Here is a 16,785-nt window from a genome sequence, read left to right on the forward strand (position 1 = left end):
TTAATAGCTGTTTCTCTAGAGGGAACCAATCCCAGGATGCTGGTAAATACAGATGGCATGGAAATGCAATTATGTTAGTAATCTAGTATGTACATATCAGATATGTCTGCTTGTGCTTAGAGGAGTAAACAAGCAGAGTTTCATTCCCTGCTCCTTTTTCTGGTGGTGTCTATGGCCTTTTCTGCCCAGGGACACTACTAGAAAAGACAGACCTCCTGAGCCCAACAGGCCCCTCCCAGTTCCCCAGTGACTTCCATGGATCAAAACACAGCCTCCCATATAACAAAAAAGTGATGCTACTGGAATTACTAGAGTTCGAGATGTTCCAGAATTTCAAAGAGGGAAACGATAGGGGATTGCAACACTGAATAAACACTGAATTGACCCTTGGCAATTGTCTGTTCCCACACCCAACACCTGGCTCCACTATGTAAACAACAAAAAAAAAAAGAAAAGAGAAAAAAAAGCACACATGTGATATTTGTTTTTAAGATCATAAAACGTCAGGAAAACAAAAGCTCTTACGCGTAATCTGAGATGGCAGATGTACTGTTAAAGAGTGCGTTTGTTTCAAAGCTGAATGAAATCTGCAAAACCCAAACTAAAGACAAGATAGATAAGATATGCTGCAGTTCTTGCCCTAACTCTTTCAATCCCAACAACTGAAATGTCTTCCAGAGAAGTAACTCCCCCCGGTAAGGATGTAGCGCGGTCCCTACGTGGTTCTAAGAGATCAGACCCGCGAAGCACTGTACTGGGTTCACCAAGCGCCCCTCGCAGGCGCAATCTCGGTATCTCGGAGAGCGGTGGGCTCTCGCTCCCCCTCCAGGGATTTGGAGCAGAAAGCGAACATTCCACAGTTGGCGGGAGTTACGCAAGACAGCCAGACTTGGCCTTCAGTCGTGAGTACCCCCACCCCACTCCACCCCAAAGGCGGGGCTGCGCCTTCCTTCCGGACTCGGGATCGATCTGGATCTCCGGGAATTTCCCTGGCCCGGGGCTCCGGGCTTTCCAGCCCCAGCCATGCATAAAAGGAGTTCACCATGCTCAGAGAGCCACAGAACCCAGGCCACAAGCAGCTCCCTGCCAACTCTCCCTCTCCTCGCACAGCCGCCCGAAACGCCTGCTGAGCCCCATGGCCTCCCCCGCTCTCTCCACCGCCCCTAGCAATCTCCGGCTCCTGCGGGTGGCGCTGCTGCTTCTGTTCCTGGTGGCCGCCAGCCGGCGCGCAGCAGGTGGGTCCCGGAGCCCTGGGGTCCCCGGGCCGGAAGCGGCTGGGATGGGCGCCCGGCGCCGACAGCCCCGCTCAATCAACGAGTCTTTTCTTCCCTAGGAGCGCCCCTGGTCACTGAACTGCGCTGCCAGTGCTTGCAGACCCTGCACGGAATTCACCCCAAGAACATCCAAAGTGTGAATGTGAAGGCCCCAGGACCCCACTGCGCCCAAACCGAAGTCATGTAAGTCTGGCCAATCGCTGCCGCTGTCACCGCCGGGGTCCCCGACTCTCCCGCTGCCCCAACCCTGTCCTCAGCCTGACCTCCTGTCTCATGAGATTCCGTTCTCTCTGCAGAGCCACACTCAAGAATGGGCAGAAAGCTTGTCTCAATCCCGCATCCCCCATGGTTAAGAAAATCATCGGAAAGATGCTGAACAAGTGAGTTGTAATTTCCATGTACACAGGCGACAGGAGCCGTTGGTCAGAAATTACCGGCATCTGTTCCCTAAAAAGTCAATCAGGAAAACCCAAGAGTTAGCTGCAGGACTGAAAAAATTATAATTTTCACAAAGTTGCCATTAAGGTTATTAATCTGCGTTGGTGCCAGAGGATATTCCCAGTGCCGGGGGTCACCACCCAGGTTCTTCCCTCGTTTTAGCCAATGTAGATAAAACTGCTTTCATGAAACTTCTCATTGAAGTTTGCCGGTTGTGCTGGAGTGTTTCCCACCTGTTAAAAAACACAGGCTTCATTTCCCCTAGTTCCTACTGAACCTCAGACCTGAAAAGCAGATCCTCTGTTTTTTTTGTAAAAGTTTAGGGATGAAGTGCAGAGATTTCACAATGATATTGCACTGGGTACATATCTGGTTGCCACCATCTATTAGCCATGTCACTCAAAGACAATATTATTTAGTTTATCTCAGACTCAGCAAAACAGGGAAAATAGTGGTAGCTACATCATGAGGTTGCTTTGAGGCTTAAGTGAGGCCCAGTATGAGAAAGAGCAATAGGCTCTGGCTGTTTTAGCGAGTAATACAGTGGAGACTGCCGCCCCCGCCCCCAACCCCCATTCCTAAGCCTAGAGGTCCTTGCCACACAGCACAGCTATCACAGGCAGTAGCCGCTTGGGTGCCAGGCTGGGGAAACTGCATTCAGAAAACTCTAGAGTCTGGGGAAACAGGACAGGAGAAGAGTGTTGTGCAATCAGCTTTCCTGAGCACCTACTCAGGGCACCCATTTTCTCATTACAGTGGCAAATCCAACTGACCAGAAGGAAGGAGGAAGCTCATTGGTGGCTGTTCCTGGAGGCGTAGCTGCCCTTACAGAAACAGAAGAGGAAAGAGAGACTCAGCTGCAGAGGCCACCTGGATTGAGCCTAATGTGTTTAAGCATTGCTCAGGAGAAGTCTTCTATTTATTTATTTATTTATTTGTTTGTTTCTTTTAGAAGATTCTATGTTAATATTTTACGTGTAAAATAAGGTTATGATTGAATCTACTTGCACACTCTCCCATTATATTTATTGTTTATTTTATGTTAAACTCAAGTTAGTTCAATCCTGATTCATATTTAATTTGAAGGTAGAAGGTTTGCAGATATTCTCTAGTCATTATGTTAATATTTCTGAGTGGATGACATATCAAACGTCAGCCACTGTGATAGAGGCTGGGGGATCCAAGAAAATGGCCAGTGAGATCAATGTGAGGGCAGGGGAATGTATGTGTATCTATTTTTGTAACTGTAAAGATGAATGTCAGTTGTTATTTATTGAAATGATTTCACAGGGTGTGGTCAACATTTCTCATGTTGAAGCTTTAAGAACTAAAATGTTCTAAATATCCCTTGGACATTTTATGTCTTTCTTGTAAGGCATACTGCCTTGTTTAATGTTAATTATGCAGTGTTTCCCTCTGTGTTAGAACAGAGAGGTTTCGATATTTATTGATGTTTTCACAAAGAACAAGAAAATAAAATATTTAAAAATATAAAATGTTTGTTTTATTTTGGGGGAAACAAGGACTATCTTTGCTGAAAAATCTGATGATTTACATCAATATTTATTTCTCAATTTTTTTTCTGGGCTTTCAATCTGCTATACACATAAATCAAACAATGAATTATGCCTAATTTTATGTGGTGATTGCTGTCACTCCCCTTGGCTCTCACCTAGTAAACAATGTGCTTTACCAAACTATGGTCTTGCCCCTGATGGGAGAATCACTGATATATATTGCCATTTTTACAAGAAATTCCTTACTACTCAAATTTACCTCCTTAAAAATACAGAGGGGAGAAATATGTCAGAGATGTTTTAACCAGAGCAACTCCATCTTGAATAGGGGCTGAGTAAAATGAGGTTGAGGTTTACTGGGCTGCATTCCCAGTAGGTTAGGCATTCGAAGTCACAGGATGAGATAGGAGATTGGCACAAGAAACAGGTCATAAAGACCTTGCTGATAAAACAGGTTATAGTAAAGAAGCCAGCTGAAACCCACCAAAGCCAAGATGGAGAGTGACCTCTGTCATCCTCACTGGTCATTACACACTAATTATAATACATTAATATGCTAAAAGACATCTTACCAGCCCCCTGACAGTTTACAAATGCCATGGCAACATCAGGAAGTTACCCTATATGGTCTAAAAAGGAAAGGAACCCTCAGTTCTAGGAAATTGCCCACCCCTTTCCTAGAAAACTCATGAATAATCCACCCCTTCATATAATCAAGAAATAACCACAAAAATAGCCAACCAGCAGCTCAGGCTGCTGCTTTGCCTATGGAATAGCCATTCTTTATTGCTTTACTTTCTTAATAAACATGCTTTCACTTAAAAAAAAATTAAATTCTTGTAGTTATCTTAACAAGGGATCTCATTTGTTTGCTCTTGCTAAATAATCTTTTATATAATTGTTGACAACTTAATGAAGTTGTAAATAAAATGGTGGCTAAAATATTTTGTTTTTCAAAACTCAAGTAGTTTGTGTCATAACAGAAGCATAAAAAGTGAGTGGCTGACTACTTAACCTGTGGAAGCTTCTAATTGAACTTTGGACTCAAAGTTCTAACCTTCAGATAGAAGTAACTAGCACTAAGTTTAATGTTGTTTCAATCCTTTATAGCAATATACCAAATGTAATGCTTTTAAGATTTAACTGCATTAGTCTGCATCCTTCCTAGTGGAATTTTGACGGGACCTCATAGAGCGTTTGCCCTCTGGGGAACTCTGTATTCAGTGCTGCCCCAGGATGACAGCAGCACGCCAGGTTTTCAGGACAGCAACACAATTGTCATGTCAAAAAGTAGTTGGGTGCTGACGAGTTGATGGGTGCAGCACAGCAACATGGCACAAGTATACATATGTAACAAACCTGCACGTTATGCACATGTACCCTAGAACTTAAAGTATAATAAAATAAATAAATAAATAAACTCATTCCCAAAAAAAAAAAAAAGAAGAAAGACCTCAATAATCTAAAAGAAACCATACTCCCAACCTGAAAAGGAAGCACAATGGTGCATGCATGAGGTATCTACTTGTCTCTGATTCAGGACTCATTCAGGTATTCTTAACCCTGGGTAACTGCCTCTAGCACAGGCAAGAAGGTGAGGCTGGCAGCCTCGGGACTTGAGATCAAGTTCTGTCCTAAGTAGCTGGGTAAATAAGGGAACAACCTTTAAGTAGCAAGAAACAACCTCTGTGAGCTTTTCTCACAGCTAAAAAGGTTAAAACAATAATCTCTTAATAATTCCAAGGTTGTGAGTTAATTATAAATGAGATGAGAAAGAAGAATATTTGTAAACTATACATAAGCAAAAAATGCAATCCATTAGAGAAGCTGCATAAATGGTAGTCCTCACTCCCTAACCCCAAGTTAGAGGACACTGGAAAATGTTTACAAGTGGCACCCAAGGGTTCAATAAAACCACTCCTTAAACCTAGACAAAGTCCTCACCCTCTAACATTGGAGCTTGCTGTACTGGCTACTTAGCTCTTGCTAATATAGAACAGGGAACATGAAAAGAATAAAAGAGATGCTTTTATTTACATAGTGATTAAAGACAAGTTTCAAAGGATCAGATTGACTTTGGAGTAAATTCCAGCTCTGTCACTGTGATCTTGGGCAAGTTTCTTTACTTCACTCAACCTCATTTCCCCTTCTATAGGATGAGGATAACAACGGAATGAGCCTTCTGAAGGATTGCAGGAATTAAATGTTATGGAGGCTTTGGAAACATGGTCCTAAGACCAACTCCATGGACATTGTCTGGGTCTCCATCTTAGATCAAGTAGATATGAAAATTGTGTTTTTCACACCAAATTGCTGAGAAGTTGCAAGTACCAGGCAGTCTCCTGTAGAAAGTGTTATGGCACGAAGTGGGACACAAGCCAGTTTGAGGTGGTGGTCACAGGGTGAAGGAAGTAGGGGAATACTACTACATGATACATCACAGTTTTGAGAGGCCGTCAGCAGGAAACAGCAATGACCACAGTGACTGAAGTTTCCTGACCAATGTGTTACCGGAAAAAAGTCCGGATCCAGACCCAACAGAGGGTTTTTGGACCTCACACAAGAGTTCAGAGCAAGCCCACAGTGCAAAACCAAAGCAAGTTTATTAAGAAACAAAACACAGTCACATCTATGTAATCTTATTGCTTAAATGCCAAACCTCCATCAGCAATTTTAGAGATGGAACCTTCAGTGTTTTTGTTCCCAATGTTTCACAAGCAAACGGATGTAAATCAGGAGACATATAGGGGAACAGAAAGTCAAAATCTCTTAAGACCAATTAAATGAAATCTCCTGAAAATAACAGTGAAGCAGAGATAGTGACCAAAAAATTGATTCATGTAGCAAAGAGGCAAGGCAGATAAATACACACAGCATAGCAGCTAACATCCCCTGGCGCCAAACCTCTTCTTAGCCAAGAGGAACTTTGCTGAGAGGGCCCTCTAACCCCATAAATCTTAGGAAGGACTCTAACCTTCCAAAGTTAGGCCTGGAACCCAGGTTCGGTCAAGTGTCCTTGCCTTTTATTAAAAGGGGACTTTAACTCTCTCTGTCAGGGGAGACTCTAACTCCCCTAAGTTGGGCCTCTAACCCAATCCCATCCTTTACCCGGGTACCCAACCACTTAACCAAAGTCAGCTAATTGGTACTTCAGTTTATTTCCTTTGGGTTGGGGGTCTCCTCAGTATTTTCCTTTCATGGTTGCCAGAAAGATGTTACCAGAAAGGAGTCCCAGTTTAGACCTTAAATGAGGGTTCTTGGATCTCAAGCAGAAAGAATTCAGGGTGAGTCAACAGTGCAAAGCGAAAGTAAGTTTGTTAAGAAAGTAAAGTGGTGAAAGAACAGCTACTCCATAGACAAAGTAGGACGTTCCTGAAAGTAAGAGGAGGAACGTGTTCACCCTAGGTACGATGCTTGTTTATGTATAAGATAAAAAAAGATCAAGAGGAGATGTGTTCTGCTACAAGAGTTTGTGACGAAGGTTTAATTTTTTTAATTACTACGTTTTGCAAGAATTGATATTAGTATCTTTAAAGCAAAATTAGGAATGCTTCTGTTCTCTAGATATTGGGATATCAGGAAACTCCTAAGCCTGGGTCTGTTTAGTACATGTTATCAATCTGTTCCCTTAACTGTAAACTTCTAGAGGCTAGGAATACCTAACTTTCTGGGAATGCAGCCCAGCAAGTCCCAGTCTTACGTTTTCTTAGCCCTCACTTAAGATGGAGTCACTCTAGTTTGAATGCCTCTGACATATTTCCCCACTTCCTTTACAAGAAGACCCTTAATCCTAAGGGTGGCAGATAGACAAAGATTAGTCTTTTGTAACTTCCTTAGGCTGAACAGGGACGATGATATTCCTGCCTAACTGTTAGAATCTCTTGTATTCAAGTTAGAGAGGAACTCAGTCAGAAAGCATCGGTATGGTGAAGGTTCATAAATGAGTCCCAGCAAAAGGAGAAATCCGGAAAATCAATGTGTCCAACTTAAGAAAGCATTGAGTAAGCTAGTCTTGCTTTCCCACACAAAGAGTACAATTGCAAAATATTCCACAACAGCAAAGCAAAATAAGTAAAATCATCCTAAGTAAACTAAACAGGAAGGCTTCCAAGAACTGGGTAGTGGTTGGAACCAAGTTGATATAGGGTCAACTGACAGTGCATCAGTGGCAGAGATATGAGTGTCTAGAGTTTTCATAGCCCTAGCAATATTATGTGAATAGTCTGATACACACTCACACCATTCGTTTTTTATTTGTTTGTTTGAGACGGAGTTTCACTCTTCTTGCCCAGGCTGGAATGCAATGGCGTGATCTTGACTCACCACAAACTCCGCCTTCTGGGTTCAAGCAAGTTTCCTGCCTCAGCTTCCCAAGTAGCTGGGATTACAGGCATGTGCTATCGTGCCTGGCTAATTTTGTATTTTTAGTAGAGATGGGGTTTCTCCATGTTGGTCAGGCTGGCCTCAAACTCCCGACCTCAGGTGATCCGCCTACCATGGCCTCCCAAAGTACTGGGATTACAGGCATGAGCCACCACACCCAGTCCAAAATTCGGTTTTGATCAAAGCACAAGTTCCCCCAGGACTGCTGTTAAAATGTTCAAAGTCGCATGGTTTTGTAAGGCCACCTGCCTAATCTGAGAAGTTTCCTCAGTTAGGAGGGTAAGGACATGGCGTGTATTATTGAAAGCTGCAGCCATGTGCTTGGCTAAGGCTTTAACTTGTAACTTGGTATTGATTATGGCTGCCTGTGGGGAAAACCTAGCCAGCAGGTAGAACCACCAAGAAGCCTGTTTTTGTTGCCGTATAGTGAGCCTTTACAGTTTCCCAGTTAGACGGGAGAGAGTCCAATTTGGTGAGGATAAGTCCCAGGAGATAAGGACAACTCCATGTACACCTTCAAGTCCAATTATAAAGTAAATACAACCAGTCGTGAGTTCCATAAGCACGTAACCATCCCCAAGGGGAAGGGTGGGCATCCATTTTTTGCAAACTGTGTTGCCATCCTACCCACATTTGGTCTGTTGAAAGAAGGGTCTGATTACATTGTTGAGGTGGCAACCATCCCATATCATGGGTTTCAGTCAGGTGGTGACTATTATTGCACCTTTCAAAACATAGAGGTGTTTTGCCTGATACCTGTGCTTGAACAACTGTCATCCACCCAAGTCTATTGTGTACAGTATAACCAAAAGTCAAGGTGCCGTTTCACTGTTTCCTAATTAGATGAAAAAGGTGCCTTCTTGTCTCTCCATAAGAGAGGAAGGGGCTAAGGCCTGTGTGGCTATGGTACACGAGAAAAGAGGGATGATATGTGTAATGCTCAGTTTCCCAATAATAATAAAATCCCCATAAACTTAGGTTTGCTGGTTGAATATGCCAGGGCAACCTGGAAGTGAAGGAAAATGACAATTCTCTACATACCCAACAGTTTGTTGGATTATGTAGAGAGGCTACAGTCTGCCCACTTAGCAAAGAAGTTACTCTTTGTGTGATTCCAGCTTATACCCAAAACTAGAATGCCAATCCATATCTTTATGTTACCCATCCCTTTTGTTTCTGAACAGGAGCTGGAGGTCATGAGTTGGTCCACAGGAATAAGTGGGATCAGTCTTTTTTGTTCTGTGGGACCTTGTAAGAGACAGGTTTCATTCGAGATAAGTGAACCCAGCTGTTCATTCCTAGAAGTTTAACTGCAGTTGGGGTACTAAGGAGAACTTGATAGGATCCCTTTCATTTTGGAGGAAAGTTGATCTGCTGGGGATCCTTCCTTCCAAGTTTTTAATAGGACCCAGTCTCCTGGCTGGGTTGTAACAATATTATCTTTCCCTAGTAGGGGAAGGGAGTCTTTGATTTCTATATTCAAGGAGCGCCTTTTGCATTTGTCCTAAGTTGATTACAAAATTTTGTAGTTGAAAGTATCTATGTCTAACAGGAAGTCTGTAGTTAAGAAAGGCTTTCCATACGTCATTTCAAAAGTGTCGCACTATAGATTTCTCTTGAGAACAGCTTGAACCCATAACAAGGCTACAGGCAATATAGATAGTCAGGTTTCTGATGTTTCCTGGCATAGTACTTTTTAGAGTTTGATTAGCTCTTTCTAATTTTCCTGAACACTGTGGCATCCATACTAAATGAAGGAGGTACTTACTTCCTAGGGTCGAAGATATGTTTTGGGTAATTGTCACTGTGAAAGATAAGCCATTATTGTTTTGCAAGCTCTTAGGCAGCCTAAATCTAGGAATTATTGCCTTTCATAGGAGGTTAGAAATCTTGTATTTTCAGACCAGGTAAGAAAAGCCTCAGTCCAACCAGTAAAGGACTGATGAATACTAATAAATATTTAAACCCTTTGCATAGGGACATCTGAGCATAATCTACTAGTCAATCTTCACTGGCATACATTCCACTATGCTGAACAGGCCTTACTAAAGGAGAAGGAAAAGACTGGTTATTTGGATTATTCCGGGCACAGAGTTCACGGGACTGAGTTACCTGCTTTACTGTTCTAAGTAAGTAAGCCTTTTCCTATAAAAAGATGAGACATTGGCTGGGCACGGTGGTTCATGCCTGTAATCCTAGCACTTTGGGAGAGTGAGGCACATGGATCACCTGAGGTCAGGAGTTTGAGACCAGCCTGACCAACACAGAGAAACCCTGTCTCTACTAAAAACACAAAATTAGCCAGATGTGGTGGCGCATGCCTGTAATCCCAGCTACTCGGGAGGCTGAGGGAGGAGAATAACTTGAACCCGGGAGGTGGAGGTTGTGGTGAGCCAAGATTGTGCCATTGCACTATAGCCTGGGCAACAAGAGTGAAACTCTGTCCAAAAAAAAAAAAAAAAAAAAAAAAAAGAGAGAGAGAAAGACAGACCTTAATTGAAACAAGGAATCTCATCCCAAATGAATAGAGTCATGCAAATGCTTAACTATTTTCCACTGATTAGCACCTGGCATCAATAATTTGTTGTCATTGATAAGTCATCCAGAAGGATCTTGAATTAAACCCTGACCTTAGCCCATTCTTATTCCTCTTTAGTATAGCTTGGTTCTGTCATTACCAGGACAGAGGGCACTAACATGCCTACAAGTCCAACTGGCTGCTTTAATGCAGCTGCCTTAGCTCCTGCATCTGCAAAGGAGTTTCCTTTAGCCACACTAGAGTCTCCTTTTTGATGCCCTCTGCAGTGGATTATAGCTACTTCCTTGGTCAGCAAAACAGCATCTAATAGATTTAAAATGTTTAAGTGATGTTTCTTAGGGGAACCCCTAGCAGTTAGGAGTCTCCATTCCTTCCACAAGCATGAAGCACCAGAACGGCATACATAGAAACAGTACAAATATTAATTATTAAGTCATTTCCCAAATGCAGGGCTATTAATATGAGCTATTAATAATTGCAGGGCTATTAGCAAGAGCTATTAATTCTGCCTTTTGAGCTGAGGTAGAAGTTGGTGAGGCCTGAGACTTAATTACTTTGTGTTGATTGACAACGGCATACCCAGCTTTTCTGTGTCCCTCGAGCACAAAGCTACTTCCATCTATAGAACATTCTACTTCAGGATTATCTAGGGGCTCATCCTTTAAATCCGGCCAGCAAGAATAAACTTGCTCCATTACTTGTATACAAGAATGATATAGGGTGCCGGTGGGTTCAGGCAGATAGGTAGCTGGATTTAAAGTCTAGCATATCTTAAGGGTTACGTGAGGAATGTTTAGCAACAAAGCCTGATATATAAATAAGTATTTCCTTTCATCTACTGGTGTCCTTTAGCTTCTAGGACTCCTTGTACTTGGTGTGGGGTTAAAACCTCCAGATGTTGTCCTAAAGCCATTTTATTGACTTCGTCTCCTAAAAGAGCAGTTGCTGCAACTGCCCTGAGGCATTCAGGTCATCCTGAAATGACATGGTCTAATTGTTTTAAAAAAAATATATCACTGGTTCTCAGATATCTCCCAGTTTCTGGATAAGGACACCCAGGGTGGTTCCTTGTTTCTTAGCCACTTAAAGGAAAAATGGCTTATCAAGATTAGGGATCCCTAGGACTGGAGCTGATCCCAATTTTTCCTTGAAAGCATTAAAAACTTGTTTACAATTGTTATTCCATTCTAAAGAATCTACATTCACTCCTTTCAGGGCATCATATAAAGGCTTGACCATACACTCCAATCCTGACACCCCTAGAAAAGCCCGCAGCTGCTTTCTAGTTTGGGGTTATGGAATGCCCAAGAGAGCTTCTTTTTGTTCCGGTACTATTGCCTGGGTGCCAGGGGTTAGAAAATATCCTAAGTATTTAGCCTCTTGAGTTGAAATCTGGGCCCTATGTTGTAAGACCCTATACCCATTAGCTCACAGAAAATTTAGCAACTTAAAGGTATTTTCGTCCAAGCTTCCTTCGGTTGGGCTAGCAACCAACACATCATGCACATATTGGATAATGATGCCCTTATTTAAGTGTAACATCCTTAATTCTCTAGCCAATGCATTTCCAAACAGATAAGGGCTGCCCCTAAATACCTGGGGAAGAACTGTCCAAGTTCATTGATAAATCAAATGACTGTCAGGATCAGTCCATTCAAAAGCGAAGATGAATTGTGAATCAGGGAGTACTGCAATGCAAAACAAACAAACAAACAAAGACATCTTTAAGATCTAAGACTGTAAACTAATTGGCATCCCTAGGGATGGGATCCAGGCTAACAGCATATAGGGATTGGCACTATAGGATGTATGGGAATGACAGCCTCATTGAAAGCTCGAAGTTCTTGACCAAATCTATAGTATCCGTTTGGTTTTTTAACTGGCAAGATTGGTGTATTACAAGGAGAATCACAGAGGTTTAACAACCCAAATTGCAAAAACTTAGCTATTAATGGCTGGATTCACAGACTGCGAACTGCTATACTAAGAAATTATGGGAGGTTATGTGAGAAATGCATGACATCACCACTGATTTAAGGGGTTTATAGTTGACTTGAGGAAGACAAAGGCAAAATTAAGGAACAATTAAACTCTGCCTCATGAGGTAGTTATTACAAGTACACTAGATGTTCAAAGAGCAAAGGTGGAAGGAATACCCTACAAATGACTTTGCCACAATAAGCCTTTTCAAAGAAGAAAGGACTTTGAATCTACCTGGAAGACAGTGAGGGATTTAGAAAGCAGAGGACGGTTTCAGGTGGGATAACTTGGAAGCCTCTAGGACCCTTGATATTACTGCAATCTCAAACACAGGAGTGGAAGGATTGAGGATCTCAACAGCTTAAAATATGGTTGTTGGGAAACACAATAAAATGGTTAGCCAGATTGTGGCAAGACACTGGGGGTTATTTGCCAGCAACTGTGAAGAAAGTGGTTTGTAATCTGGAAACCATTAAAAATTACTGGGGCAGATTCTCTGGTGCTTGACTGCCAGTGCTGGATTTTCTACTACTTAACTCATGCTCTACTTACTTTGCCTAGCTGCAAAATGGGAAGAAAATTTCTCTTCTCTAAGAATCAATGTGAGGCTCAAGCAATAATGAACATGAAAGTGTTTCAGAAGGCAAAAATCATTTATACTGTATTAGTTTATATTACGTTATACTGTGGTATAATGACCAAAATAGGACTGCTTTAGACAGACAGTTAAGCCTTCAGGCTATCAGGATGCTGATATCATTGGATGAATTGTTCTATTTTAGTTGGGAACAAAAATAACAGAGTTCTTTTCTACCACATGGATACAGTGCAGGTAAGAAAAATGGTTTTTGTTTAAACTGGTGATAAAGAAGCAACTACTGTTACAGTGCTGTGTCTTCAGTGGTTCTTGGTGCTGTCATACTCAACCTCAGAGGACCTTTGGACCATTCACGTTAGTACAAAGCCAACATCCAAGATGCCTATATAGGAGCCAGACATGGGCAGTGGGCCAGAGTGATTTCCATGGGAAGCCAGTTTAAGTGACATATTGCTTCCTGATTAGGTTGGGCAACCCAACAGCCCACTTCTAGTGGGGACTTTCTATCACCTGCTGGTCAGCTAAAGAAGTATTGTTTTTCTTCTTGTGTTCCATAAATAAGCTACAGTGAATTGATTCAGAGTGCAAACCAGGTGAGATATATACATTTATAAGACCGTCAGGAGGAATTGGCAATCTTGTCTCATGATCCATCTCAGATTTCACCATTTGGTGCCAAAAAACAAATTCATATGTTCACTTATGTTTAAAATAGTTTATTTAGAACTAACCCAAGCACACACACAAACACACACACACACAGAGTTTAAAAGTCAATAACCTATGTAATCAAACTTTTTTTTTTTTTTTAAGCAAAACCTTATATTATGGTTTATTCCCTGTGGTTAAGTTGAATTTAATTGCCCAAGATTTTTTGAAGTCTTATCACTTCACCAAGGCTTAACTTTTGTCGTTAGATACACTCTAATCTCTAAAATGTCAATATACTAAATCTGCAGGCTGTTTTCTACAGATCGCCACTCCCCAGAAAAATGAAGAATTCCATTTGCCGAGTCAGGTATGATGCTGATGATGTTAGGAAGCTGTGAGGACTTCTCATTTAGTTTCCCACAGAGTAAGGCCCATATCACCCAACCTTACTCAGCTAGTGAATTTCTGAAGTTTCCTTCCAGAATAAAAGTTGGAAAGGTCTATGACACCTCTTTCTTCCTCACCAATGGAGATGATGGATGGGGGAGTTAAAAAAATTACCAGAATCATAGGAGACAAGGGAAAGAGTTGTGTTTCATGACTTGTTTCTCATTGCAATCATGTTTACTGATTATCTTTGCTCTGCCATAAGGGCAAGGGTTTTGAGAACCAGCCAGAAGAGGATTGAGTTCGATTTCCGTGAAAGAAAGCCGATGTGTCATTCCTATGCAATAGGCATTCCTGCATGGAGCGAGACAGTGGAAGACCCTTAAACCTTCAGTGCTTTAACTGCTCCACAGATAACAGAAGGAGAGAGGGAGAGGAAGCTGGAAGTTACTTCACCCTTCAATTTCAGGCAGCAGTGCAGGGCTCACTGGGGACTAGAGTAGGCCTGTGGGAACAGCCTTGATCACCAGTAATCATGAAACTCGAGAGATCCAGAAGGCTGTGGGGAGCATTACCCCCCAATGAAGTTGTTTGAGGGAAAACAGACTGGGTGCTGTTGTGCTGCCAAATTGATGCAAACCCATACAAGAAGCTTTCACAAGAGCCTCTCAAACTCCTCGGCCTCCCACAGCATCTCCAAATGGTGTCAAATACACACCTGGGGGTGGGTCCAGAGCTGGGGCAGGCCTGGGATCCCTAGCAAGCTTTAACCTGTGCTCACCATGCTACACCTCAGCCCCAAGTAGACCAAAACCTCTTCCAATTCAATAGCATAGCAACTGCCAACAGCAAGGTATCTTCCATGGCAATTTGCTGGGTGATTTTGGAAGATTTTTGCTTAACCACCTGGACACACATATACTTGCTATACTACAAGTACAGAATTCTCAGTAAGCAGACTTACTCACCAAAGAAGGTGATCTGTGGGGGAGTCAACAAAATTCAGTGGTGGTCCTTTCAGGCCACTGACTTCAAGTGGCAAGAGACAAGGGTCTCTTGTTATCATGTTATCTTGGCTTCCAATCCTGGCTGAAGTCCAGGGAATTATAAAGTCATTCAAGAAAGCTAGAATGACCTGCTTGCCAGGAAGACAGGAAGGACTTTCAATTTAGAGCAATTCAAACATGCATAACATTTCCTGGATTAATAGTAATAATAATTAGAAAAACTGACTTTGAGAAATTTTTCTCAAATCAAGGCTCCTGCTACTTTGGTTCCACCTTTTCTCTCTAGAAGGAGAGGAGCAGCATCTCCCAGAGGGCTGCCTACCTCAGAAACGCCAGCAACCCTAGCCCCCTCAGGCCCAGGGCTTGAGGCCCTGCTGAATCACTGCTCCCTTCTGGCTGGAGTCACAGCTCCCTCCACCACGGAGCAGGTCCAGAATGTCCCTCTAGGTAGAGGTGCCCGCAGCTCCTCCAGGCCACCCTCCCCACTGTCAGCCCCCCTCCCCCAACCTCTTCTTTCCACACTGCCCCCTGAATTCAGGGAATTTCTCCAGCGTCCCAAAGCTTGAGTTTCCTGTCAGTGGGGAGAGATGAATGTTATAAAAGGAGTGCAAAAGACACTAGGAAGCCTCAGTGCTTGGGATCCTCCAATCTCTGCTCCTCCACTCAGTTCAAGAACCCGCGACTGCTCGCAGAGCTCTCTAGACCACTATGAGCCTCCTGTCCAGCCGCGCGGCCCGTGTCCCGGGTCCTTTGGGCTCTTTGTGCTCCCTGCTCGCGCTGCTGCTGCTGCTGACTCCGCCAGGGCCCCTCAGCCCAGGTGAGAGCGCCTGGCACAGGGGACGCACTGGAGTACAGCGGTGCATCCCAGCCTCTGCGGGTCAGCTGCCTTCCAGGGAACTCACCAAGCAACCTGCCCTATAAAGGTTTCTCTCTTTCTTCCCCAGCTGGTCCTGTCGCTGCTGCGTTGAGAGAGCTGCGTTGCAGTTGTTTACAGACCACGCAGGGAGTTCAACCCCAAATGATCAGTAATCTGCAGGTGTTCGCCATAGGCCCGCAGTGCTCCGAGGTGGAAGTGGTGTAAGTTCTGTGCTGCTCTGTCCACTGTGACCTTAACAAGAGGGAAGTCCCGCAGCCTGGGTGTTCAACCTTGCTATCTCATGAGTGTATCTTCCTTTTCTTTCCTTCAGAGCCTCCCTGAAGAACGGGACGGAAGTTTGTCTCGATCCACAAGCCCCTTTTCTAAAGAAAGTTATCCAGAAAATTTTGGACGGGTACTTGTCACTTTGATCTTTGTGGTTTTTAAATCTCATCTAGGGAGACCATAGACTTCACAAGGTCTTTACTCTCTGTACTATTTAAGTAACTTTTCACGCTTAGAATTAAAAGGTTGTTAAATTGGGAACATTTTTCTGGATTGTCCTGGGATAATCTTTATTACCAATCTTACATGTAATTACTTGAGCAATTACACACAGCTTGTAGCTAGTTATGCTTTGTGTTTCCCCATTGCTTGTATTGATTTTTGTATACTCCTTTTTTACCAAGCATTACAAACGCTGAGTGTTGACACCAGGGTGGAGCAGAAAGGAGTGCGAAAAATGGTTAAACTAATATAACCTTTTTCTCAACAGTGAAAACAAGGACAACTGATGAAGAGAAATGAGTAGGCATGGAAACGTTTCCCAGTCTTCAGCAGAGCAGTTTTCTGCAGGTCTCTGGACCCAGGGAAGACAAGAAGGAAGGATTTTGTTGTTGTTTGTTTGTGTATTTGTTTTTCCAGTAGTTAGCTTTCTTCCTGGATTCCTCACTTTGAAGAGTGTGAGGAAAACCCATGTTTGCCCCTTAAGCTTTCAGCTCAGCTAATGAAGTGTTTAGCATAGTACCTCTGCTATTTGCTGTTATTTTATCTGCTATGCTATTGAAGGTTTTGGCAACTGACTATTCTGTGAGCCAAGAATCACTGGTTGTGTCTTGAATTGTGTCTTGAAATTGAAGGTGTCTTGAATCACAG

The 16,785-nt window shown here is 42.9% G+C and overlaps 2 protein-coding genes across 2 annotated transcripts; both read left to right on the forward strand.

The window, feature by feature from the left end:
• The first annotated feature begins 1,056 nt into the window (after positions 1-1,056).
• LOC102123272 (C-X-C motif chemokine 2) lies at positions 1,057-3,208 on the forward strand. The gene is made up of 4 exons (XM_005555077.4): positions 1,057-1,235; positions 1,334-1,457; positions 1,571-1,654; positions 2,469-3,208. The coding sequence occupies exons 1-4, from the start codon at positions 1,136-1,138 to the stop codon at positions 2,482-2,484; spliced, it is 324 nt and encodes a 107-aa protein (XP_005555134.2). The 5' UTR covers positions 1,057-1,135; the 3' UTR covers positions 2,485-3,208.
• A 12,218-nt stretch (positions 3,209-15,426) lies between these two features.
• On the forward strand, positions 15,427-16,424 carry LOC102118339 (C-X-C motif chemokine 5-like). Its single transcript, XM_045391919.2, has 4 exons — positions 15,427-15,591; positions 15,719-15,851; positions 15,962-16,045; positions 16,406-16,424. The coding sequence occupies exons 1-4, from the start codon at positions 15,483-15,485 to the stop codon at positions 16,422-16,424; spliced, it is 345 nt and encodes a 114-aa protein (XP_045247854.2). The 5' UTR covers positions 15,427-15,482.
• The last annotated feature ends 361 nt before the right edge of the window (positions 16,425-16,785 follow it).

The sequence above is a fragment of the Macaca fascicularis genome, chromosome 5, assembly GCF_037993035.2.
Source record: "Macaca fascicularis isolate 582-1 chromosome 5, T2T-MFA8v1.1".
Taxonomy (NCBI): domain Eukaryota; kingdom Metazoa; phylum Chordata; class Mammalia; order Primates; family Cercopithecidae; genus Macaca; species Macaca fascicularis.

Bases quoted from the DNA above. Each gene is read 5' to 3' on its own strand.
- LOC102118339 (XM_045391919.2), top strand. From the start codon at position 15,483: ATGAGCCTCCTGTCCAGCCGCGCGGCCCGTGTCCCGGGTCCTTTGGGC. The intron at 15,592-15,718 runs GTGAGAGCGCCT...TTTCTTCCCCAG, and splicing joins GCCAGGGCCCCTCAGCCCAG to CTGGTCCTGTCGCTGCTGCG. The intron at 15,852-15,961 runs GTAAGTTCTGTG...TCTTTCCTTCAG, and splicing joins TGCTCCGAGGTGGAAGTGGT to AGCCTCCCTGAAGAACGGGA.
- LOC102123272 (XM_005555077.4), top strand. From the start codon at position 1,136: ATGGCCTCCCCCGCTCTCTCCACCGCCCCTAGCAATCTCCGGCTCCTG. The intron at 1,236-1,333 runs GTGGGTCCCGGA...TTTCTTCCCTAG, and splicing joins CGCCAGCCGGCGCGCAGCAG to GAGCGCCCCTGGTCACTGAA. The intron at 1,458-1,570 runs GTAAGTCTGGCC...TTCTCTCTGCAG, and splicing joins TGCGCCCAAACCGAAGTCAT to AGCCACACTCAAGAATGGGC.